The 26,688-nt window shown below is 34.3% G+C and overlaps 1 protein-coding gene across 5 annotated transcripts in view; it reads right to left on the bottom strand.

The window, feature by feature from the left end:
* LOC110613744 (DNA polymerase I) overlaps nt 1-26,261 on the bottom strand; it is a 34,975-nt gene extending 8,714 nt beyond the window's left edge. Inside the window, exons 1-12 of one of the 5 annotated variants that reach the window (XM_021755027.2) lie at nt 25,937-26,261; nt 23,140-23,374; nt 22,464-22,543; nt 16,476-16,514; nt 15,294-15,312; nt 12,575-12,628; nt 11,056-11,183; nt 10,903-10,971; nt 8,040-8,125; nt 5,733-5,842; nt 4,710-4,760; nt 4,463-4,521 (exon numbers count right to left, since the gene is read on the bottom strand). In XM_021755027.2, coding sequence (XP_021610719.1) covers nt 4,463-4,521; nt 4,710-4,760; nt 5,733-5,842; nt 8,040-8,125; nt 10,903-10,971; nt 11,056-11,183; nt 12,575-12,628; nt 15,294-15,312; nt 16,476-16,514; nt 22,464-22,543; nt 23,140-23,374; nt 25,937-26,113 — 1,107 coding nt within the window. In that variant the 5' untranslated portion in view covers nt 26,114-26,261. The remainder of the gene's footprint in view (nt 1-4,462; nt 4,522-4,709; nt 4,761-5,732; nt 5,843-8,039; nt 8,126-10,902; nt 10,972-11,055; nt 11,184-12,574; nt 12,629-15,293; nt 15,313-16,475; nt 16,515-22,463; nt 22,544-23,139; nt 23,375-25,936) is intronic. The other 4 variants (XM_043955708.1, XM_043955710.1, XM_021755026.2 and 1 more) reach the window with 4 other exon arrangements.
* Between the last annotated feature and the right edge of the window lie 427 nt (nt 26,262-26,688).

Below are 26,688 nucleotides of genomic sequence, written 5' to 3'. Positions count from 1 at the left end.
TGAATATACAATATCAAGACGAGTCACCGTCAAATAATTCAGCTTGCCAACTAACCTTCTATACAATTCAGGATCTACAAATGACTCACTGTCTTCTATGATAAGTTGAAGATCAGGGGTCATTGGTACACTATAAGGCTTAGCACCCAATTTTCCTGTTTCTGCCAACAAATCAAGAACATATTTTCTTTGAGATAAGAAAATGTCTTTCTTATGCAGCATAACTTCAATGCCCAAAAAATATTTCAAAGAGCCCAAATCTTTGTATGAAATTGCATTTTCAGAAATTCTTTTAGGGATGTAATGCTAGCAACGTCACTTCTTATGATAACAATATCATCCACATGCTACATGCAAAATTACTCCACTATCAGAATTTCTATAAACCACTGAGTGATCATACTTACTCATCTTCATTCCAAACTGTTAGACCACCTCACTAAATCAGCCAAACCATGCCCGAGTACTCCGTTTCAAGCCATAGAGGAATTTTCGAAATCTACAAACTTTGCCTAACTCCTCCTGAGCAATAAAACTAGGTGGTTGCTCAATGTAAACCTCCTCCTGAAGGTCACTATGGAGAAAAACATTTTTAATATCCAATTGATGCAAAAACTAATCATGTGTAACTGCCAAGGAAATAAATAATCGAACAGATGCAAGCTTGGAAACTGGAGAGCACATATCAGAATAGTCAACTCTATAAGTTTGAACATAACCTTTGGCCACTAAACAGGCCTTGAGGCGAGCAACAGATTTATGAGGATTTACTTGCACTGCAAACACCCATTTACACCCAATATCTCGCTTTCTTGGGAGCAAGAACATCAACTCCTAGGTACCATTAGTGTCTAAGGCCATCATTTCTTATTCCATCTCAACATGCCAACCAGGATGGAATAAAGTCTCAATAATAGTTTTGGGGATTGAAAAAGAATCTAAAGCAGTGGTAAAACAACTAGAAGAAGAGGATAAATGACCATAAGAGACAAGGAAAAATAGGATGAATGCAAATACGTTTACCTTTGCGAAGAGCAATGGACAAATCCAAATCAAACGATAAAGAATCGGTGGGAGCAGGGTCTATCGACGAAGAAGCTAGTAGCAGAGCAGAGTCAGAGTCCTCTAAACGTCTAGAATAAACATGAAAAATGGAAGGGCGACTTGACACATGAGCGGAAAGTGCAGGAAGAGTATGAAGAGACAGAGAGCGAACATTGTATAACAAGAGGTCATATTCCTCCCCCTAGATGTCATATACAGATGATGGTGGAAAGAACGGAGTGGATTCAAAGAATGTTATATCAACATGTACAAGGTACCGATTAAGATCAGGAGAAAAACAACGATACTCTTTTTGAAGTCGAGCGTAGCCAAGAAAGGCATTTGTGTGATTTGGGATCCAATTTAGTTACCTATGGACGAACATTATGAACAAATAAGTACAATTAAAGATACGTGGCTCAATAGGAAATAAAGATTTAATGGAAAACAAAATGTTATAAGGGATATCACCATGAAAGACGGAGGAGGACATGATATTGATCAGAGAACAAGCAGTGGATACAACATCAGTCCAAAAGCATTTAGGTACTTTCATTTGGAATAAGAGAGCTTTAGCTACTTCAAGAAGATGTCGATTTTTTCTTTCGGCAACCCATTCTGTGAAGAGTGTCAATACAGGAAGACTGATGAAAAATCCCTATTTGTAACAAATAAAATTGAAATTTCCCAGAAATATACTCTTTAGTATTATCACTTTGCAATATTCGAATGAAAATATTGAATTGAGTTTGCATTCCAGCATAAAAAGCACAAAAGATAGAGAATAATTATGAACGACTCTTCATTAAAAATAACCAAATAGTGCGAGAGAAATTATCAATAAAAGTAACAAATTACTTAAAACCAGACTTAGATATGATAGGACAAGAACTCCAAACATCTGAATGTACTAACTCAAAGGGGGACGAAGCCCGTTTATTGACTCGAGATACTGTAGGTAAACGGTGATGTTTGGCCAATTGACAACACTCACAATCTAAAACAAACAGGAGTGAAATTGTGAACATAAATTCTTCAAAACCGAGAGAGAAGGGTGCCCCAAACGACATTGAACATCAAAAAGCGTTAAACTCGTGGAACATGCAAGAAATCTAGGTAGTTGCTGATCCAAGATGTAAAGACCCTCTGACTCGCGCTCTCTACTAATAATCTGCTTCGTCAAAAGATTCTGAAAAACACAATGATCAAGAAAGAATGAGACAACAATTCAGTGCACGAGTGAGTTTACTAACGGAAGGCAAATTAAAGGAGAACTTAGGAAGACATGACACAGAGGATACAAAAAGGGAATGAGTTAAGTTGACATGTCTAGAACTCATGACAGAAGATTTGGTGTCATCAGCAAGAGTAACATAAGAAGACGATGTATAAGACTTAAGATTGGATAAAAGGGTAGAATTACCTGACATATGATTGATAGCACCAGAATCAATAACCCATTTGGAGGATGAAGACACAAGACATGCAGTAGAGTTATCTGACTCAGCAATTGCCGTGATAGAGGAGTTAGAGGATTTCAGAGATGCTTGGCATAGAGTGAATTGTGCATACTCATCTGCAAATATCAAAATTCCCTAGTTAGAAGTGGCCTCAACTGTCATATGCGCCGTTTGTAAACATTGATTCTTATTCTGAAGTTTCAGGCATGTCTTCTTAGTATGTCCAGTTTCATAGCAGTAATAACAAATGATTCCATCGGAGTCAGAAATAGGAACTGCTTCTCCAGGACGCTGAGATCCGCTACCACCATTAAAACCTCCCTTATGCCCACCTCTGTTATTCTGTCTGCCACTATCATTGCGACTAATAAGAGCACTAGTGGTGTGTGAAGGAATTGAAAACTCTGTACGCAACAAAACATCATGTAACGATGATATTTCAGAGTTAAAAAGAATATAAGATTTAGCTGTCTCAAACTCTGGAGGGAGACCTGCACGAAAGCTCATAACAGTTATTTGCTTTCGTTGAGCTTGTTGAGTTTTCACATCTGTACTAAAAGGCATCAAGACATTAAGTTCCTCGTACACTCTTTTACAATCCATAAAATAGGAGGTCAGAGTTCTATCATGTTTCTTAGCTCGATAAAACGCCTTACACACATCATAAATACGAGAAATATTCCATTTGCCAAAATATAAAAACTCCAAATAATCCATTAATTCTTTAACAAATTCACAGTAATTAATGAGGCTGATTACCTCACTATGAATAGAATTTCGGATCTGCAAAAATAATCGAGCATCATCCCTCATCCAATTTTTTCTAGTTTCATCAATTGGAGAATCCTTAGTAAGATGATCATCCATTTTGATACTTCGAAAATAAATACAGATAGTCTTACTCCAATCCAGAAAATTAGATCCATTTAATTTGTGTTACATGATTTTAGTCATCACCAGAATCACCTCAGCTACGGTGTTTTTAACTTCAGCCATGAGAACAATCAACCCAAAGCAATGACAATCAATAGAAACAAAAGAAACAGGACGTGAATAGTACCAGAGAATGGAGGTGAACATTACTAGAATGCGATCCAAACCCAAAAACACCTCTACCCAACACCCAATCTGGCAAACGGACCACAGAACTGACTAGGGAGCTTCGAGGCGACTCTGGCGAGGGTGACAGGAACAGCATCGTACATGTGACGCGCCTCCACGCGTTGACGAGTGGGACGGCAGCGTCAGAAACATTGTCGTGGCGCATGAAGCTCACTCGCCGGCCGGACAATTGTCAACTCTTCAGAAAAGCTTCACCGACGCTCTAGCGTCCGGGTGGGCAGTGAGAGACAAATGTTACCCTATATGGGTAACCTAAAATAACAGGAGCCCTAAGTCTCCAAACAGAACAGGAAAAAAGAAATTCAAATCTCACGAGAGAGGCTCTAATACTATATAGAAAGGTAATATTTGTTATCTTTTTTAAAATAGAGATTACAACATATTTACACGTGAGAAACCATACCTAGAAAGAAAAGGAAATCAAACCTATGATCATGTAATTTCTAAGATTAAAGGACTAACACATCTATCAATATTTACTTCCTATATTAACATATTTACTTCCTATAACCTATAACCTATAACACTCCTCGTGGCCAAAATTTTGGAGATACCATTTCACCACTCCCTCCACCACCACTACCCCCCCCCCCCCCAAAAAAAAAAAAAGGTTCTTTTTACATCATTCCAAAACAGAGGATAAAGAAGAAAGCCTCAATTTAGAGATGCTGGCATTACCTACTCACAAATACTTAGTAAAACTATACAAAAAGTATAAGCACCACAATTTCTAAGTAATTTTAATCATTTTGACCACAAATTGTTAATAAATTTAGGACATAGAAATAGTTTTATGAAGCCCTTGATTTATATTTTAGTGTAACTGGACATTTTACCTCTCTAATGCGTTCCCCTTCTACTTGATCAACACATTGTAGCAAATTCTCTAATGTGCCTGCCAAAAGAAATGAGGATAAAAACAAGTTACAGAATTATTATTCTGTGGAGGGCTGGAGGCATATCACAAGTCCCATTTCTTTGCAAGAAATATTACACATTTTAACTTTCCATAACACAGTGCAAGAACATATTCGCCTTCTTCCACATTTCCAAAATGAAAAAATTAAATAAATGACATATTACCAAATTTAGTGATCAGTTGCACAGCATGGACGGTTCCAATTCCTTCAACTCCTGGATTTATTAAGAATAAAACATTAGTCATAGAACCTTCAGACTCAATTGGATATTAAAGGAAAGATGCTTAACAATTCTTACAAATAGATTTCCTTCTACAATTTTAAGCATCTGCAAGTGCTTCCCATGTTTGTCCTAAAATCTGAGCAACGGCTAGATATACAGTCTTATCTTAATCGGAAGACTTCAAGTTTTAAAGCAAAGAAAGAGCACTGTAATTATTCTGGTGAATCACAGGGACAATCATCAATTCAACCTTTTTCACAAGATGACTTGCAGTAAAAGGTGAAAGAGTTCGCAAAAGAGCTGGAGTCTGATGCTGCAGAGGGTTTTTAGAGATAGTAGGTTGAATGTTCATGAGATCACTGATTTTGCAGGGATCTAGATTGCAGGTTTCTACTGTTGTCCTATCTTTCTTTAAGAATGGTCAAGATTGTTAGAGAAACTCTTTGCGGAAGAATAGGTTACAAGGGCAATTTCTAAAATCAATATTGATAAACCAACTTGGAGCAAATGGTTTTACTATGCCTTTCCTTTGGGACAACAGAAATATTGTAAAGGAAGCTAAATGTTTTTCATGATGTTTTCTGCCAGAGATGAAACAGAAACTAGTATTTAAACCTTCATTAATCTTGTTTCGGAAGAAAAAAAAAATGCTCTAATAGGGTCAGGATTTTTGTTTCACCACTTTGGCTACTATTGTAAATAAAGATTCACAATGTGCAGTGCATAAGCGTGACAGTCCTCTTAGAAGAAACTATTTCTTCCACCAGAGTTCGTTCAAAGACAGAAGTAGGTCTTGGATGCTTTTTTAGTAGCAAAGGTTTTCACACTGGAGAGAGCGTTGCCCTTAAGTTGAATTTGGAAGAAAATAACCACATGAATGAAATAACTCACAGATTTGTGTATAAAATTAAAAGGTGATTCAGCATTATTTATTTAATTATTGATAAAGATGCACAAGGTAACCTGGAATGTTATCAGATTTGTCACCCATGAGAGCCATTACATCAGCAAACTGAGAAGGTTTCAATTCTCCATACAAGTTTGCAAAATCTTCCACTCCAAATGAAACCATACTGGCAATCAAAATAGTAAGAATCAAAACCTCAGACTACACAGTTCAAACAAACTGTTAAAAAAAGGTCCTGCAAATTTACAAATAAAAAAAAGGCTGTTGGTTTGCAGGTAGCAAAGCACAATCACGATATGCCAAAAGTAAAAAAAAATAACTACAATGCTTCAAATTAAATTTACTATTCACATGTTCCCAAAATTATTTTAAGTTCTTTTAGGAAATTAAAATTGCATATAATTAGGTAAATATGTGCAACAAAAGTTGACATTGTACATTGATAAGCACTTCAACGTCCAATATATTATAGAGAAGGTAATCTGAAAGGAACAAGGTGTAGAAAGCATGAGCAAATAAAATGTTTAATGCATTGATCACTAGTTCTGGATGTAATAAATCCAGTTTCAATTCATGAATCATAGTCAAATGAAGTTGTGCAGCATATAGATTTAGAATACAGAGATCTTAGGTTTCAACTGCACCCATATAGAAAAAAATATAAAATTGGGGGAAAAAGTAAATATTAGCAGCTCAGAGAAAGATTCTGATTGCATATAACTCTTGAATGTTTGAATAGCTCTTTAAAATTAATAAATGCTGCTATAAGTAATTCACTGTATGCTCTGCTAAACTTTATGAAACTCCTTTAGCTCGATTATCATTTCTGTAATCCCACAAAAATACATTATTAAAATGATTTCTCTTAACACATCAACATTTTTGCTTACTACCAAAAAATTGAAGAGCTCCCACTACCAGACCCAACATCAAGAGCTGATGTTACAGCACCACTAAACAAGTATAAGTTTGCAGTGAAGAAGAAGCGCACAGCAGTTGTACTGTCATACACCTACTGCTAAAGAGAGTAGCAGTGATCACACTACTGTTAATAATTATCGCTTGGGAGCAGTATGTGATAGTGGATGATAGAGTCCGCCTTGAAACTGATTTTGGAACTTTTCTTTTTGTTTTTTTTTTTTCCTTTTTCTTTGTGTTGATTTTGATTCTAGGAGTAGAGATTTTTATTCTACCAGTTTTTCATTTTCTATGTTCAAAATATTATTTTTCTTACTGTTGAAGTGTTAAAAATGTTATCATTTAAAAATGGACTATAGGATAAAATAATCCAAATGTTTGTGAAAATCATATTTATATTCTAAACTTTATTTCTTGGACAATAAAGCCAAAACTTTAACACTAGTCATGATTTTAACTAATAGACTAAATTGAATTTCAAAAAGTTAACAGTAAATTGCAATATAGTCTATGAAGTTTTATTTCATTAATAAAATAGTCATTTAAAATAAATATTTTATTTTAATAATTTTTTATTTATCATTAATAAATTCAACCATGTCCTCTTTCGTTAAATACATTATTTTCCTCTCTAATAATTAAGCAATTGTTAAAGTTAATTTTTAAATTAAATTTCACATTTTTTTTTAATTTTTATTGACAAATACTAAAAATAACAAAATAGTATTTTTAATTTAATTTTAACAGTATTTAAAAGTTTTTAGCTTTTGAAACTTAAGAATAGGATTCTCGATATTATTGAGTATCAACAAGATAATCTATTAAAAGTTTAACTAAAACATTTACAGTCAATATTCCATGTTCAATAATATTAAAAATTATCTACATAAGTTTCAAAAGCTAAAAGAAATTTTAAAAATTTTTAAATTAATTTAAAAGTACTATTATATTAAATTTAATTTAAACTTAATTTCCACAATTCTTTAATTATTGGGGGGAGGGGGAAATAATATAATTAAAAAAGAGGACATTATTGAATTTAATAGATATAATTAAATAAAAATATTTATTTTAAAGATTATTTTATTAATCAAAAAATTTTCAAGAACCATATTATAATTTACCATCAACTTTTTTGAATTCAATTTAGTCATTGGCTAAAATCGTGATTAATTTTAAAGTTTTAGCTTTATTGTCCAATAAATAAAGTTTAATATATAAATGTAATTTTTTGCAAACTTTGGATTCTTTTGCCCCATAGGCCTTTAAAATTGTAAAGTAATTGTTTTATTGCTCAGTCAGACAGATGGATAAATTGATGCTGTGGTATAATTTGGCCAAAACAGAAGTTTTTGCACTACTTTTTACAACTTATCACTTCAACCTTAAGTGCTAACAAATATTGACCCGACTAACATAAGATTAAGATGTGAATGGACACTAACTCAAGGCCACGAGGTGCAATTCGTAGAAGGCGTAATGAAGGAGAGAGAATCTGAAAAAAATCTTTATCTGGAGAAACAACTCGTACCTGTTACAGAAGGACAATCATTAGTGCCTCGCCAGAAGAAAAGAAAAGAGAAATCTTTAGTCAAACAACTATATTAACACTCCCCATTGTGATCATGTAAAATCAGGAACAATGTCTTGCCTTTCATAGGGAGAAGAGGAATTCAGCTAAAAGAATTTATTAAGTGAATAAAAGCTCAACTTTTTGAAACTATAGTGGAAAATTTACACAAAGCGCAGAACGAATGGAACAGGTTTTAATACCCAACTCACTGAAAAGTAACACAACTCAACCTTAAACCAAATCAACTAGAGCCAGCCATATGGACCCTTCACCTTTTATGTTTAAAATTATAGTTCCTGTCAGGAAGGTTAAGATAAATCCTTATGGACCATTATCCCATGCCATTCTGGTTCTACTTCTCATTTTCCCCACTCCTATAACTCAGATATGCTTCATCTTCTTTACTAGAGAATGCAAGTCTGAGCTGGAAATGGTCAAACTATTTCAATCATCTCTCTCTCAACTTTTCTTTAGTGGGCATTGCCTCAACTTTCTAATAATGTGCTCATTTTGTATAGGATGATTTCCAACATTTCTATGCATTAACTTTAGTACCTTCATCTACAGCTCACTTATTTTGTATCCACAATTAAAGTGATGCAAATCCATTCTCAAAGATTTTAGGAGTACTTATTTCAGGTGTATATCTATATCTATATATATATATATAGATAGATAGAAAATAGAAATTGCAGGGATTTGTGATTGAGTAGTCCTGATTAGATTGAGCTTCCTAATCCTAATTTGGTAAGGGTTGTAAGCTCTATAAAAGGGCTAGTTTTCTATCATTCAGGAGACAGACATGATAATCATTTGATAATAACACAACTAAGGATTTAATTCTCTTTTTCTTTAAGGGTTTCTCCCTTAGCTTACCTTTATTCCTTTCTGGTGCTACATCAAATAGTCATCGTCATGAATTAAAGCCAATTAAATTGCAATCTTCCTCTCCATCTTAGCCAGGATTATTGATCAGAGAAGACACTCCTGCATTTCTCCATTTCAACCATTGCACCTTGATTCTATGGGTAACATCCTCCTAAGTCCAGTCCTCATTCTTATATTACAGAACCTATCACTTGGTAATCTTTGTACACCATTCCCCTTGCATGGCTAAAATAACAGTACATATATTCGATTTTGTTTCTACTTAACTTTAAACAGAGAAATCAAAGATAACGGTTCTTCTGTCAGTCCAGCACCTAGCTAATCTCAACACTAGTTTCATCCAATAGAACTCTTTCATCGATCAAGCATCAACAAGAAATATTACCTAATATAAGCTTTTCAACATAAAATAATCATTGCTTATTTCTTAAAACTGAAAAAAGAAATTGAAAAAACATAAAAGGAAATCTTAAAATATAGTTATAGATATGAAAAGAAACAAAAATGACCATGATTACCACTACAGACATGGTCATGGTTGTTAGAATCTTATCTCGATTTGATTCGATTCTCCATCCTAATGCTTTGAATCTATGAGGTAAATTTTAAATGTTCCTAAATCGTAATCAAATCTTACAACTAGATAGTGAATCAGGCAAATTGACATGAATCGATTGATTCAGTCAATTATTTTCCTAGATGATTATTCGACCCTATAGCTTCAAATGTTAAGATTTCACTACATTTTTACTGTAGTACATAAAATCTCCCACTAGCTATTTTTATTCACTAGCCATTCCCTCTTCTTTCTCCTTTTTACTTTCTTTATCTTTTTTGCTAATTTACTTCTCTAAATATAATTGTCAAATTATGATATTTTATATTAACAACTGATAACCTTTTAATTTGGCTCACCTATCCTTTTCTATTATTTTAATTATTTGATTAACTTAAATGGAGTCTCAACACATGCACACAATGATCATCATTATCTATAATTCAAGAGTTCATAATTTACAACATAATAAGAACATATTGCGTTATTATAAAACATTCTTCTCATTAGCTAAATGATAATTCTATATTTATCAAAACATGCCATTACAAAAATATTTTTACTTTTTTAGAACATAAATCATTTTTAATTGATTTTTGAGAATTTTTATTGAGTCTTATGATTCATTGGATTCTTGATTCTCAATTTTCAATTCACAAAATGAAGATTTCCCATCTAGATTTGACAACTGTAGACGTGATGTTTTTCCCTCAAATTAAGTTAATCTGTGTAATTATTATGATCCCTAGCAAGTAGCAATAGCAATCGTTTAGATCAAGTATATTTCCCAGGTAGGATTTCTCAAAAACGGATTTCCGCCTTTCGTTATAGCAAAGTGGATAATGAGAAAGAATGTGAATTGTTGTTTAAATTCATTAGCAAATAAAACTCAGGATTAGGAGTTCACCGAAAGGCAATTCCTAGAGATTTAAATCATAAAGAAGGAATAACAAGAATAGATCTTTTGCATTGTACTTCTAGGAGGTTTTTCCAACCTCTTTTGTCATGCCATGGACATGCTCCTAATTTGAACCCCTTTTTTCTAACAATTTTTTATGGGATTGACGCCAAAAAAATTATTGAAGATGCAGAGACCACAGCAAGCTGTATCTCTTAGTGCAGATGTTATGTACCTTAGTGCTCTAGGATTCATGCCCATCTTTTCTTTGTTTTGCTTTGTTAATTGTCATCTTTGGAAAAAAGTCGCTTAACATATTTAGGGAATAAGGATTTTCCTGTAGGCTTCAGAGACATTCATCAATTTCAGCCAAATAGATCTCGAAATAATTACCTTGAACCCCTCATCAACACTCCTTACCGCCAATGTTCCAATCACATCATCTGCTTCTACCCCTGGTACCTGCCTTGTGTGAACTCTTGATCAATTATCATGTACAACCTGAGGAAAAAAATTTACAAACATCTAAAATTTACATATATTTACCTCAATCACCTTAATAGACATAGCCTTTATAGATGCTTTCAAGTATTGAAGCCCCTGAACTATGGTATCAGGTGTAGGGGGGCGATTGCTTTTGTATGAAGGATATAAAGTATGACGAAAGTTCAAACCTTCAAAAGAAAAAGTGAATATGCAATTAGGCAAGATAATGTGAAATCAAATCAAACCTACAAAGTATGATATATATATATATATATATATATATAGAGAGAGAGAGAGAGAGAGACTCAAACAAATACAAGCACTATAAGCAAAAAAAATGTAAAGCAAACAAGCTGAAAACCATGAACAACTAATTAACACAATATAATTTCGAGAGAGGGGTGGAGGCAGAGCAGAATGGTGGAATAGCAACTGTAAAGCCACGGCCATGAGCCCCACTGATTTAATTCCAGTTGACTTGTTTATATATTAATTTAATAGGACCAGCCTTTTGGCATCTGAAAATATCTATAAGCAATATTCATAAATTTACTGATGACCTGCATATTGTCACTATAAAAAGACTTGGGCACATGTTGAGTGCAGGAGAAACTGCAAGACAGGTAGCAGCTCTAACTATTGAAATTGAAATGAATAATGCATAAGTAATGGCCAGAACATAGGGTGCATTCATTTGATTACTAGACGCACCCACCAACTATTTGCTATATTTTAATAACATGGGATTCAGGAACTGGAATTTATAGCCTGTTCAATCAGTCCTTCAAAACCTCCACCATTTTCATTAATAAGAAATGAATTTGTATGACTTCCATCATTTAAAAATAAATGTATATATACTGATGTAGCATATCCATTAGCAAGTTGCAACTTCACTTTAAAAACTTAAGTCAACTCCTAGGCATTTATTCAAACAGTAGACGGAACTAAATGTTGCAAAGAAGAAACAATGCACTAATCAACGTAAATCGAGTGTGCATAAATTATGTCCCACGCCCATTGAATATTCATGCACAAAGCAAAGCAAACTGGTGGGACATTGGTCTAGACAGTTAAGTCGTAGTCAAACAAAATCCGTAAACCTATCTCACACTTTAAAACTTTTAACTAGTATACTGTACTTTATGGTTTTCAATTCAAAAGTCTAGAATCCAAAAGTTATGGGGAGAAAGAAAGAAAGAAAGAAAAACTTTAATCCAGTCCAAATAAATGCAACCAAAAAATATTTAGAGAAGGGGATCAAATAACAGAATTGAACCTCATAAAAAACTAACAGACTTATCAAAATAGAGGGGGAAAATATTAAAGTATTTATATTTGCCTAGAAATTCAACTGGGAAATTGATGAAATGATGCAATTTTTAGCTATAATATATCAGTATCACCTATAGTTCACGAAAAATATGTAGGAATAGGGAGCACGTTACATATAAAATAAATATCCCCTCTCTATACTGTAAACTACATAAATCCAGTCTAAATTTACCCATAAATATGGTATCTTATTTTCTGGGAGATTATTAATTTCATATGCGATGACAATTTTGGACAAACATACCTTTTGCCATGGCATTTTCTTTGAATGCAACACAAGTATGATCAAATGGAACTCCTGAAAAGAAAAACTTTCTATCAAAATCTCGCTTGAAACAGCTTTTTTACACTCCAAATAACCCCACAGCTGACCCAAATTCTCCACTCAAAATAAAGGACATGTGGGATAATTGCCATTCAACATTCATAGGATGAAATACAACCAAAAAATTTCAACTGTTGAGAGAATTATCAACTAACCTTAACCAGTTCAACTGTTGAGAGAATTATCAACTAACCTTAACCAGTTCATATCAAAATTAGACAATGAAAGTATAACAAATCCCAATATTTGGGTTTCAAAAGAAAAAAATTATTAGAAAACAATTTAAAAGATATGTACTTCACTGCACAAGTTGGTGCCTAAAATTTCTTCTTTTACAAGAAAGTAGAGACCCTATGAAACAAATAATTTGTTCGAATGGTGTCATGCATATAAAACATGCCTCAGTAATAATCTAACACCGCTCATATAATGACCATACAAAAGGAATTTACCAGATTGCCAGTCAGCATTATATAAGTCCTTACAGTAAGCATACAAATCCTTAACAAATGAAAATCGTTTCATCACACATGGTATCTGAGCATGCACATATCTGCATGGATCCATAAGACAAATATGTGACAAAATTTTGAACTGCTTGTAACCCAAGGTAATAGTCATTATCCAATCTTTGGATTAACCATTTATTTCCCAACTAAGGAACTACCAAGGCAGATGCTAGGATGAAAATGTGGAAAATTGACGAAAAACAGGATAAGCAAGAAACAATTACAATTTACAAATGCAGCAAGGTAGAAGTGCCACCCACTGAAAATAAGCTATGAGAAGGTCAAATGAGATGATTTAGGTGCACCTAGAATAGAGCAAGAAATGCACTGAGCCACTGATAGGAAGGAGAAGCAACTCAAAGTCACTGCAGGAAAATGAGTGATAACTCATGCAGACATAGGATGAAGTAGTGAAGAAGGATTGAGATATGCTAGATCTTACTATGGATGCAGTTCTAAACATGATAGAAGAAAAATGATTCACATAGGCAATCCCTATAAGACTGGGATTAAAACTGAAATTAGCAATTTTGAGTAAGCATCTCTTCATCAGCACCACCACCCACCCCCTCCCCCGCCCAAAATAAAACAAAATAAAATAACAGCTTTGCAAGTCTAAAAGACTTCTGTGAGTTCACTTTTCAGCAATGATTGTAAATTGCGAGTCCATTATTGTAGCACCTCAGAAGTGAACCGTTGCAGACAATGTCATTTTCTCTGAAGCACAGATTTGTAATAATTTGATTTAAGACCTAGCTCCTTCAATAAATTCTTATCATCTTTTCAAAATGGAAACAACGCTTTCACTATAAAGAATTTTGAGAGAGAATTCTGAATTGTATTTCTAATAATTTTACAGAGCTAAAATACATCCCTATTTATACAGGAGTAATAAACTTAACTAGGAATATTTACAAGAAAGGCAACAAATCTCTACAATTAAGGCTAAAAATCCCTACATAGTTAAGGGAGAAATCAAATCTGTCAACTAATAATTAATGGAGAAATCAAATCTGTCAACACAATAGTTACTGCTCAAGTCTTTTTAGTATACAAATAATAGTTTTTGCGAAGGGTTTTTGGATGCATAGGGTCAGGTTTATTATCACATTGTCTCTGAAGCACACATTCACAATAATTTGATTTGAAAAGCTCCTATCTACTCTTAATGGATGTTTATCATCTTTCAAATATGGAAACACATAACCTTTGACCAGTTATTACTCAAGTCGGGTTTTTGGTTGCACGCTCAAAGTTTCAACCTAAGCCTTACATCATGATTTCAGAATGATTAATACACAGTAAAGAACAAATTGAAACATAACTATACATACTTTCAAATTGAAATCTCAACCTGATCATGAGTACATGTTGAAAGTTATCCAAACAACTCAGTAATGCACAAATTATAAAAATAGAAGAAACACTGCAACAAAAGGAATTGTATGCCTTTTGCAATGTGCCTAAAATCTAAATACACAGAGAGTCATAGCATTTTTTCGGTAGGAAGGATTGAACAAATGCCTATTTATACAGTTGCTAGAGGTTTCCGCTACAAATACGAGTAGGCGAAAATAGATATTACCACAATATCAACCATAACTATAACCACCCTAGGCTACCAATACTGTACCATGTCATAGGAGGCTTTGCCCATTCCCCACGAGAAAAAAAATGACTTGAAAATAAAAACCTATCTGCCAATGAACTGGACTGAAAAAATGGACATTCTTCACTGCCAATAAGGTAAGCACTCACCCATCATTGCAATGTACAGTATTTTCTCGGAAAACAAAAATGAGACATCAAAACTTAACACTAAATGTATCACCAGAAATTAGCCAAAAAAAAAAATCAAACATATGAAAAAGGCAGATATAAGAGATTAGGATAATATATCCAAACATAATGCAAGTCCCATAATATGAACTTTAGTATTTATTCAAAATTCAGTTACATGCTGCACTTTCAGACTTCAGTGGCTAAAATCATGCATAAAGAGATTCCCAAATAGCACGCCAAACAGCTAGAAATGACTATTATAGAACATGTAAAATGAGAGAAATGAATGTTGATCGGTGATAAAGAGAATCAATTGCAAACCAAAATATCAATGAAGTCTATCTCACCATCATGATCAAACACCACCTGCAAAGAAGAATAGCAACCAATTGATAAGTAACCATATGCAGTTAGGAAGTAAGAAAAAATATTCAAATAGAAAGTGGGAAAATCAGGACAACGCCATGCATGATACACTAAGGGACAGCAAGTATATTACAAAAAGACTCAAGAGAAAATTGTTTGCCAGGCTTCAATAATAGATGACCAGAAAACTATTCCAAATTGGCAATGCTACTGGTAAAAAAAAAATTCTTTAAAGGATTTTGCATAAACGTACTCCACCAAAAAAATGTTGCATTATCATATAGGAAGCAAAAGCAAATACAGTAATATGTTAGCCTATCAAGGTTGTTTATGAATTATACTCAAAATACAGCATTAAATGTGTTTTACATATATATATACAGAAGCATACAACCTCATGTAATCCACAGTTTACAAGCACTAGCAACTAAAAAGGATAGCTGTTGATCATTTAATGATAGAAGTTATATTTCACAACAATCAAAGATAGAACCAAAGTCTGTTTAGCCACAAACACCAGTGATGTGTTTTGAGCAGATTTATGTGCTTGAACTAAAGTATGCTTTTGCCTCCATATACCTTTCAGCATATGTTAAATTCTAGTATGATTTGGCATTGTCCAACCTTCTTTAAAATTTTTTAGGGAGGGGGAGAATTCCTACGTCCTAGTTACAGTAAACACACATACATCAGTCCAAGCAGTTGATCCAAAGATAGGTGAAAGTCTGGTCCACTTGTGATATGTATGATCTAACTATTGGATGCAAGATCTTGTGGCAAATTACTCCAGAGTGTTTTTCCTATGATGAAGCCCCTCCCAACCAAAGCCAAATGTGATCTAACAAATTTGTCATTTTATAGGGTAGATGCTTCACTAGAGCTGAATGGCAAAAAATGATCCATATAGCCAACCCCAACTATTTGGGATTAAGGATTAGTTGTTGTTGTTATAGATGCTTCAACAGCATCACTAATAAGCCTTACTATACCAACAACTATAAACAAGTCAGAATTTATTGGTTGAGATGTTTCCAATTTGAACCAAACCCGACCATAAGCTCAACAAAATGAAAATGATGAAGAACCCGATAGCAAATGCACATAAAATTTTGACTTCATCATGTAACACAAAACAGAAGTAAACCATGATGGAAAAATCTTACCGCTACATGGGAAGGGATAAATTCCAGGACATCAATTACCTGCAGGATAAATAATAAGTAAAACTTAGTTTGAGAATTTGAAAATTTTATTGGAATATATTTAATTGATAGATTTAATGTCATTATATTGGGTGCACAGAAGATTCAACATAGTTAAAAGAGTTAAAACCTGATCTTCATTGTGTATACATGATTGTCAGAACCAGACCAGAACAGCTGGTCAATGCAGTCCAGTTGATAAACGCATTTTCTAAGGAGACAAGCATTTACCCCTTGGACCAGCCAGACAACAGGTGAACCAGTCTATCTAGTCCTGGTAAAAGGGGTTTGAGCAGTTTAACGAGAGCAAAGTGACAATGCCTTGAGATGCCACATCACCTCACTAAGAAAAGCACTATTTTCTGCTTGGAAGAAGAATCCAACCAGTGCTCCAGGTCTCTCTTAGTAAGATAATTACCATCTGGCCAGATAATTGATTGTGTTGATTTCTTCACTAATATTATTTAACAGCTCACTAAGAACAATAAGTTTAACCTCTTATCTTACTTTTCATAACATATGAAAATTTATAATGTTTAAAAGCATACTAAAATTGCTGCAATTTTCACTAATATAAATAATTTTATTATGATTTTACATTTTAATTTAAAAACTTCCCCTATCACACAGTTATAATTATTATCATTATTTAACTATATTTGAATGTTTTAAAATTTTAAAGAAATTTAGATTTGTTGTTATAAAATTTCACAGTTTTGAAATTTAATTAAAGTTATCATATTTCTTATGAAGTTATGGTTGTTAATAAAGTTTTCTAATTTTTTTATTGTTATAGATTATAGACAGTAAATACGTTAATATAGGAAGTAAATATTGATAGATGATGTGCTAGTTGTTTAATCTTAGGGATTGCATGATTATAGGCTTGATTTCCTTTCCTTTCTAAATACGGTCTCTTATGTATAAATACATTGTAATCTCTATTGCAATAGATAACAAATATTATCTTTCTACATAGTATCAGAGCCTTTTCCCGTAGAAATTTAATTTTTTTTTTTTGAGACTTCGAGCTTCTGTACTTCTGGGTTACCCATACAGGGTAACATTTGTCTCTCACCCACCTAGGAAGGACCCGAAGCGCCAGTGAAGCTGCCTGAAGAGACAACGGGTGTTCGGCCGGCGAGTGAGCTTCACGCGCCGCGACAAGGTTCTGACGCCATCCCACTCGCCGGTGCGTGGAGGCAGGTCGCCTGTCCGTTGCTACTCCGATCACCCTCGCCGAAGTCGCCTTGTAGCTCCCTCATCGAATCTATGGTTCATTTGTTGTTTGGGTGTTGGGTGGAGGCGTTTTTGGTACTGTTCACATTCTGGTACTATTCAAATCCGGTACTGTTCACGTCCAGTTTTGTGTTTCTTTTGTTGCTATTGTTTTGGGGTGGTTGTTCTCATGGCTGAAGTCAAAAACACCATAAATGAGGAAATTCCTGTGATGACTAAAATCACAGAATACAAATTAAATGGATCTAATTTTCTAGATTGGAGTAAGATTATCCGTATTTATTACAAAATATCGGAATGGAAGATCATCTTATCAAGGATCCTCCAATTGATGAAATTAGGAGAGATTGGATGAGGAATGATGCTCGATTATTTTTGCAGATCCGAAATTCTATTCATAGTGAGTAATCAGCCTTATTAATCACCGTGAATTTGTTAAATAATTAATGGATTATTTGGAGTTTTTATATTTTGGCAGAGAATATTTCTCTTATTTATGATGAGTGTAAGGCGTTTTATCAAGCTAAGAAAACTAATAGAACTCTGACCTCCTATTTTATGGATTTTAAAAGAGTGTATGAGGAACTTAATGTCTTGATGCCTTTTAATACAGATGTGAAAACTCAACAAGCTCAACGAGAGCAAATGGCTGCTAGGAGCTTCGTTGCAGGTCTCCCTCCAGAGTTTGAGCGGGCTAAATCTCAAATTCTTTCTAACTCTAAAATATCATCGTTACATGATGTTTTCACTAGGGTGTTGCGTACAAAATCTCCAATTCCTTCACACACCACTAGTGCTCTTGTTAGTTGCAATGACAGTGGCAGACAGAATAACAGAGGTGAGCACAAGGGAGGTTTTAATGGTGGTAAAGGATCTCAACGTCCCGAGGAATCAGTTCCTACTTCTGCTTGACGGAATCATTTATTATTACTGCCGTAAACCTAGACACACTAAGAAGACATGCCTGAAACTTCAGAATAAGAATCAGGGCTCACAAATGGCGCATATGGCAGTTGAGGCCTATTTCGATCATTTTGATATCTGCAGATGAATATGCACAATTTACCCAATATCAAGCATCTCTGAAATCCTCTAACTCTTCTATCACTATTGAGTCAGATAACTCTACTGCATGTCTTATGTCTTTATTCTCCAAATGGGTTATTGATCATGGTACTACCAATCATATGTCAGGTAATTGTACCCTTTTGTCCAATCTTAAGTCTCATGCATCATCTTCCTATGTTACTCGTGCTTATGACACTAAATCTTGTACCATGGGTTCTGGACATGTCAACTTAACCCTTTCTCTTTTTGTATCCTTTGTGTTATGTCTTCCTAAGTTCTCCTTTTAATTTACTTTTCGTTAGTAAACTCACTCGTGCATTAAATTGTTGTGTCTCATTCTTTCCTGATCATTGTGTTTTTCAGGATCTTTCGACGAAGAAGATTATTGGTAGAGAGCGTGAGTCAGAGGGTCTTTATGTCTTAAATCAGCAACTACCAAAATCTTTTGCATGTTCCATGAGTTTAACGCCTTTTGATGTTCATTGTCGTTTGGGGCATCCTTCTCTCTCATCCTTGAAGAAGTTATGTCCACAGTTTCACCCTTTGTCTGTTTTAGATTGTGAGTCTTATCAATTTGCCAAACATCACTGTTTACCTAAAGTGTCTCGAGTCAATAAACGGGCTTTGTCCTCCTTTGAGTTAGTATATTAGATGTTTGGGGTCCTTGTCCTATTGTGTCTAAGTCTGGCTTTAAGTACTTCGTTATTTTTGTTGATGATTTCTCTCGCACTACTTTGTTATTTCAATGAAGAGTCGTTCAGAATTATTCTCTATCTTTTGTGCCTTTTATGCTGAAATCCAAACTCAATTCAATATGTTTATTCGAATATTGCAAAGTGATAATGCTAAAGAGTATTTTTTAGCGGAATTTCAATCTTATTTATTACAAAAAGGAATTCTTTATCGGTCTTCCTGTATTGACACTCCTTTACAAAATGGAGTTGCCGAAAGGAAAAATCGACATTTTCTTGAAGTAGCCAGAGCCCTCTTATTCCGAATGAAAGTACCTAAATACTTTTGGACTGATGTTGTATTCACTGCTTGTTTTTTTATCAATCGCGTGCCTTCCTCCGTCCTTCATGGTGATATCCCTTATAACATTTTATTTCCTATTGAACCACGTATCTTTGATTGTACTTGTTTTGTTCATGATGTCCGTCTACATATTACTAAATTGAATCCCAAATCATCAAATGTGTTTTTCTTGGCTACTTTTGACTTCAAAAAAGGTATCGTTGTTTTTCTTCTAATCTTAATCGGTACCTTGTGTCTGCTGATGTAACATTCTTTGGGTCCACTCCATTCTTTCCGCCATCATCTGTTTATGACACCTAGAGGGAGAAAGATGACCTCTTGTTATACATTGTTTGCTCTGTCTCCTCAAACGCTTCCTGCACCTTTCACTCATGTGCTAAGTCGCCCTCTCATTTTTCATGTTTATTCTAGACGCTTAGAGAACTCTGACTCTGCTCCATTACCAGCTTTATCGTTGACAAACCCTGCTCCCGCCGATCCTTCAGTGTCTGATTTGGATTCTTATGGTCAATTATCCACTTCTTATCGTTGTTTTGCCACTTCTTTAGATTCTATTTCAATCTCCAAAACTGTTATTGAGACTTTATCTCATCCTGGTTGGCGTGCTACAATGGAAGAAAAAATAATGGCCCTAGACACTAATGGTACTTAGGAGTTGATGTCCTTGCCCTCAGGAAAGTGGGCTATTGGGTGTAAATGAGTGTTTGCAGTGAAAGTAAACCCTGATAGATCTATTGCTCGCCTCAAGGCCTATTTAGTGGCCAAAGGTTATGCTCAAACTTATAGCGTTGATTATTCTAATACATTTTCTTAAGTTGTCAAGCTCGCATTTGTTCGATTGTTTATTTCCTTGGCGGTTACACATAATTGGTTTTGTCATCAACTGGAGATTAAAAATGTTTTTCTCTATGGTGACCTTCAGGAGGAGGTTTATATTGAGCAACCACCTGGTTTTGTTGCTCAAGGGGAGTTAGGCAAAGTTTGTAGACTTCGAAAATCCCTCTATGGCTTGAAACAGAGTCCTCGGACATGGTTTGGCAGGTTTAGTGAGGTGGTCCAACAGTTTGGAATGAAGATGAGTAAGTGTAATCATTCAGTGTTTTATAGAAATTCTGACAATGGAGTAATTCTGCTTGTAATATATGTGGATGATATTTTTATCATAGGAAGTGACGTTGCTAGCATTACATCCCTAAAACAATTTTTTGAAACATAGTTTCATACAAAGGATTTGGGCTCCTTGAAATATACTTTGGGTATTTAAGTTATGCGATGTAAGAAAGGCATTTTCTTATCTCAAAGAAAATATGTTCTTGATTTATTGGCAAAAATAGGAAAATTGGGTCGTAAGCCTTGTATTGCACCAATGACCCCTAATTTTCAACTTACCACAGAAGATAGTGAGCCATTTGCAGATTCTGGAATGTATAGAAGATTAGTTGGCAAGCTGAATTATTTGACGGTGACTCGTCCTAATATTGCATATTTAGTGAGTGTAGTAAGTCAGTTTATGTTCTCTCCTACTATTGCTCAGTGGGATACTCTGGGACAGATTCTTTGCTATTAGAAAGGGGCCCAAGACGAGGCCCCTTCTTTTGTAACCATGGGCACTCAAATATTGAATACTTTTCTGATACTGATTGAGCAGGCTCGAAGGTTAATAGTAGGTCGACTACTAAATATTGTGTGTTTGTGGTAGGTAACCTGGTCTCATGACAAAGTAAGAAGCAAAATGTGGTCTCTCGTTCTAGTGCTGAATCTGAATATCGAATCATGGCACAAGCCGTATGTAAAGTCTTGTGGGTGCGTCAACTGTTGGAAGAGGTTAAGTTCACAAATTTGGTGCCTGCTAAGTTGTAGTGTGATAATCAAGCAGCTGTCCACATTGCCTCCAATCCAGTATTTCATGAGAGGACTAAACACATCGAGATTGACTGTCATTTTGTTCGTGAGAAGGTCCAACAAAAAATAATCTCAACAGGACATATCCTAACTGAAGAACAACTAGAAGATATCTTTACTAAAGCTCTAAATGGGAGTCAAGTTGACTATATATGTAACAAGTTGGGCATGATTAACATCTATACTCCAACTTGAGGGGGAATATTATAGGTTATAAGAAGTAAATATGTTAACATAGGAAGTAAATATTGATAGATGTATTAGTTGCTTAATCTTAGGGATTGCATGATTATAGGCTTGATTTCCTTTTCTTTCCTTTCTAGATACGATCTCTCATGTATAAATATATTGTAATCTCTATTGTAATAGATAACAAATATTATCTTTCTACATTTATATTTATATAGTTTTTGATATTTATTTAATTTAATCTTGGTTCTACCCAGTTAGACCTCTAACCAATGACCATTTGCTTTTACCAGTTTGCAGACCAAGCCAGGTTTATACCTTGATACAGTGAACACAGAATTTCTAAATGCTACATGATTGATTTGATTTGAAAGATGTTATCTAAAGGCAATCTACAACACTAACAGCAAACTAAAATCACACAAAAGCAAACTATGATAGGCCATTACTTTAAAAAAGAAAAATCATCAAAAATAAAGTAGGGAAAAAAATCACAAGCCAATGAATCCCACTTACAAGTGATAGTGCCGAAAATATAGTTAACACCCAATCCGCATTGCCATCCGCATGTGATAAATGACCATGGTGCAACTTTGCTGCTCTCAATTAAGAAAAAAGGGAGGGGAAAAAAAAGCAGCTAATACACATTAGTTGAAAGGGATAGAAATCAGACTGATCTAATTTTCAGTGTAGATTGCATCTGTCAAGCAAAGGAAGCAGTGATTTATTATAAAGCTATTAATTATAACAAATCCAAAAGTGCAGACAAAACCGTATGCACAAACCTGACTAGATTACTATATTATGAGGTTTTAGAGTAGACCATGAACACATCTGACCTTTAATAATTAGTTATAGCTAACATACTTATTCTACTTTTTGGATAACTGCCTGCCTTTTATGCACATCCTAAGATATCAAATATATTAATTGCTATAAGAAATACTTCATTCAATTGAAAAGTTAGCTCTTGAAAAGATCTAGAGGCACAGATGCAACAAGCATATAACCCACATGTGATAATCAGAAACTTCAGATTAATAGCGACAAACAATGTAAAACAGCCCATTGTCCAACTACATTACAAGAGTCAGGAAAACAACAAAAACATCAGTAAAACAAGAATTTCAAGTTCAGCATAAACAAAATTATTTGGTAGAAGTCAAGAGTCTAAAAAAGTACTATGATGTACCTAAAAGCTTGTAGTAAGCTCTGTAAATGACTGACGTGCCATCTATGAGCATTACTCTGCCATTTGAAGAACTAGCATTTACTGCTCCTTCTTCACACTTGACAGAATCCAAGACTGCTTCTTGATATGGTGTGTGCTCCTGCTCAGTTTTGGAAGAGCTTAGTGAATTACTTGTAGAAGTTGAACAAACAACTTGAGGTAAAGCTGAACTTGTATTAGATAAACTAGAAAAGGCCTGAGAAGACAAATGAAACAAATAAAAATATTAAACTAAAACCCCTCAGAAGCCAGCATAAATATTATTTTTAAAAACAATAATCATAAATGTCAGCTTCCTAATAGGTCACAAACATACAATATAGTTCTATTAAAAATCTGCCAGAATGTAACAAAATCAGGTAACAGAGAGCACCAAAGAATTACACTAGCACCTCAATATTGCTATTTACATAATTAACAAACAGGCATTCAACATATGATGCTCACAAAGTACAACCAAAAGAACGTTTTCAACAATAACAACAATAACTAAGCCTTAATCCAAACTTGTTGGGCTCAGCTATGTGGATTCTTTTTTGCTATTCAACTCTATTAGACACCAAGTTTGCATCAGTATCTAGAACTTGCAAATCCTTTTAGACTACTTCCCTCCACATCATCTTAGGTCTTCCTCTGCCTCTTTCCCTTCTCAGTCTCACTCCTTCCCCACTAACTTATCACACTACAAGATTTGATACTCTACATTGGATACTACCAAAAGAATTTTTTTTTCAAAGGAGGAAAAACAAGAACTGGAAAACCAGATGGGCATAGGGAGTGAAGATTCGAATTTTATCGTAAATAAACTCTTAACTGAAGATGTGCAGAATCATTATGCAATTACTTATAGGTGACAAAAATTTAAAAGATGTGCACCTCCAAGAACGCATCTCACTTTTGTCCCTTAAATGTGCTGTTGAGCTGTCTTTATAGTTGGCCCACCACAATATTAGATCATAGATACCAAGGCACAATTATCAAATTGCCCATAATATGTCATTCAGAAAAGGCACTACAATTTCAACTGTTGATCTATATCAAATATCATGATCACCCTCAATTGCCATCCCCAACTTCCATGCTTTAACTTCTAGCGTGGGGGGTCAAAATCAATTGAACTCCTACCTACGTATACTATGGTACTGACAAATAGAGAACAAACCATACAGCTCCAGCGCTCCACCCACTCCTTAAAAACCCATCACACGCATATTAAGCATGCCATTACAACAATGTATGCACTTTAGTTGTATTGACCTGGTACTGTATCAATCAAAGCTCAACCAACCAAATTACTTCTTAAAAAAATCCCAACACCACCAAATTGGAAAAAAGAAATGCAATATTAATTTGGTTTTAAGGGTTTTGTGTACAGTTGAAAAAGCACACAATGCCTATTTTATGAATATCTGGTCAAATGTGATCCCTAGTTCCACTTCCAACTCATTTTCCCAGCCAAAGAAAAGGCATCGATATATTCTTTTACAACTTCAGCAAAATAAAGTAAACTAATCAAACTCAAAACTCACTTGGATTTTGAAAAATACCACTTTTTCACATTAAAAAACTAATCAATACCCAACACATAACACTGATAAGAAAAAATAAAAAAAATTTTATGCCATCAACACTCAACACCAAGCATGATAGATAGAATCATTCTCATTTTCACCATTAATATTGTCAAAATTATGCCAATGAGATTTGGTCCTTTATTGATTCAGATGAAATGGTAAGTAATCTAAAGTACCCCAATCATACTAACACCCTTAGTTAATTCCTAATTGCAAGAGAAGAGAATGGGATACACAAGAGTGCCGCTGAAGATCAGTCCCATTTTTATTTAATGCAGCAGTTTTGGTCCACAAGTAACAGAACAGCATTTGGGAAGGTGGGAAATGCAGAGTTGCACTGAACAAAGACAGTGAAACAGTTGTTGATTTGAAGAAATAGAACTCAAGGGTCTACTTCTCTCCACTTTCTCCTTTTTCATTACCCAGTTATAATTCTCCACCACAACTTTGTTCAATCAGAGCCTTTTTCCTTCTCATTATTCTCCTTATATTTCCTATGGACATGGGACTTTTTACACTAATTATAAAAGAGAAGAAGGGACAATGTAAAAGGCACAAAGTATAAGGCATAAGGACCTTATGAAGCACTGCAAGAAAGGAGTTAAATATTTTCAACACTATTACATGTTTAAACAATGAGAATAAGACACAGAATAACAAGTTCTATGGGGAGTGTCATAAGAAATTTAATTCTCTTTCTATCATCCAATAGCTAGTACATGCCATGTAGAATAGTTCTCCCCCAGCACTGCAGATTGTCTCACCTTGAGCAAGTCCTCAAACATAATGAGAGATAATCTCTGTTATAATTGGCAATTACATGAATAAAAACATCGAAGCAGAGTGACAAGTTATCAATCAGTTCAGCTGTTTATTTAATATACAGTGTTGAGGTAAATTATTTCATCCACAAATAAGAAATAATCATCATAGCTTAAACATCGCAATACAGAACCAGAACAGAGAAAAGGAGAGAGAATCGAAGGTAGAGAACAGATGACAAATCTGTTGCTAAATAATGGAAAATTCCCAAAGGCATCATCCACCCACTTTGAGTTTTACAAATTTATCACCCAATTTCCGCAATAACACTCACAAACACACGCGCATCAAAGATATACATAATTTCAAAACTTCTTTAGGGTTCAGGTGTTTGATCTTTGTTCTCCATTTTCGAGTATTACCTTGGTTGATAAAATGGAAGAGGGATGAATTCGGACAACTGTCTTGAGATTGGAGAAGAAGTTGCTAAGTCTCTGAGTTCTTGTAAAATTTTCCCCCAAGTAATTAAAGCTCCTCCACAAGGAATGAACAGGGAGATTCAAGTACTGATTGTATGCCATGAATTGATAGCATTGCATTCCTCTTCAACGACTATGGCATAGCGAAGGAACCTCTAAAGAGCGCGAGTGTATTCAGTGATAACCTGAACTTTAGAAAATGAGTTGCGCTAGTCAATATGCAAGTTGAGTCCTACATTCTAACGTGAAGGAAACATCACAAGGGGATAAATAAACAAGCGCATTATAGAGCTGCACGCATCTGATTATCGGCAACGGGAATAATAAAGGGAATTTTACTATTTCCTTCCCCTAATATTACAAAATTTTAAAATACATTTAAAATAAATATTTTTAAATATTAAAAAGTTTACTAATTAACTTAACAACCAATGATGGCCGGAAATCTAATATTCGGATGGAGACTGGATTTTCAAAAAGAAAATAAATTTAAAGTCTAATAAGTTTTTTCTAGTACAGTGCATCATTAAATTCGTAATAAAAGTATTTATTTTAAACTTAAATTTATTAGAAAATAGTCTAGCTCAAATAATATGATGAAAGTAGGAAAGTATATCGAGTTATCCATAATTTTATCAAAATGTGTGTCGAAAGAGAATTAAATAGTTGATTAACATAAATAGATACGTTGATAC

The sequence above is a fragment of the Manihot esculenta genome, chromosome 4 (genome assembly GCF_001659605.2).
Source record: "Manihot esculenta cultivar AM560-2 chromosome 4, M.esculenta_v8, whole genome shotgun sequence".
In the NCBI taxonomy this organism is placed as follows: domain Eukaryota; kingdom Viridiplantae; phylum Streptophyta; class Magnoliopsida; order Malpighiales; family Euphorbiaceae; genus Manihot; species Manihot esculenta.
Note: the sequence above shows the minus strand (reverse complement) of the source record. Positions and strands in the feature narration are given on the sequence as shown.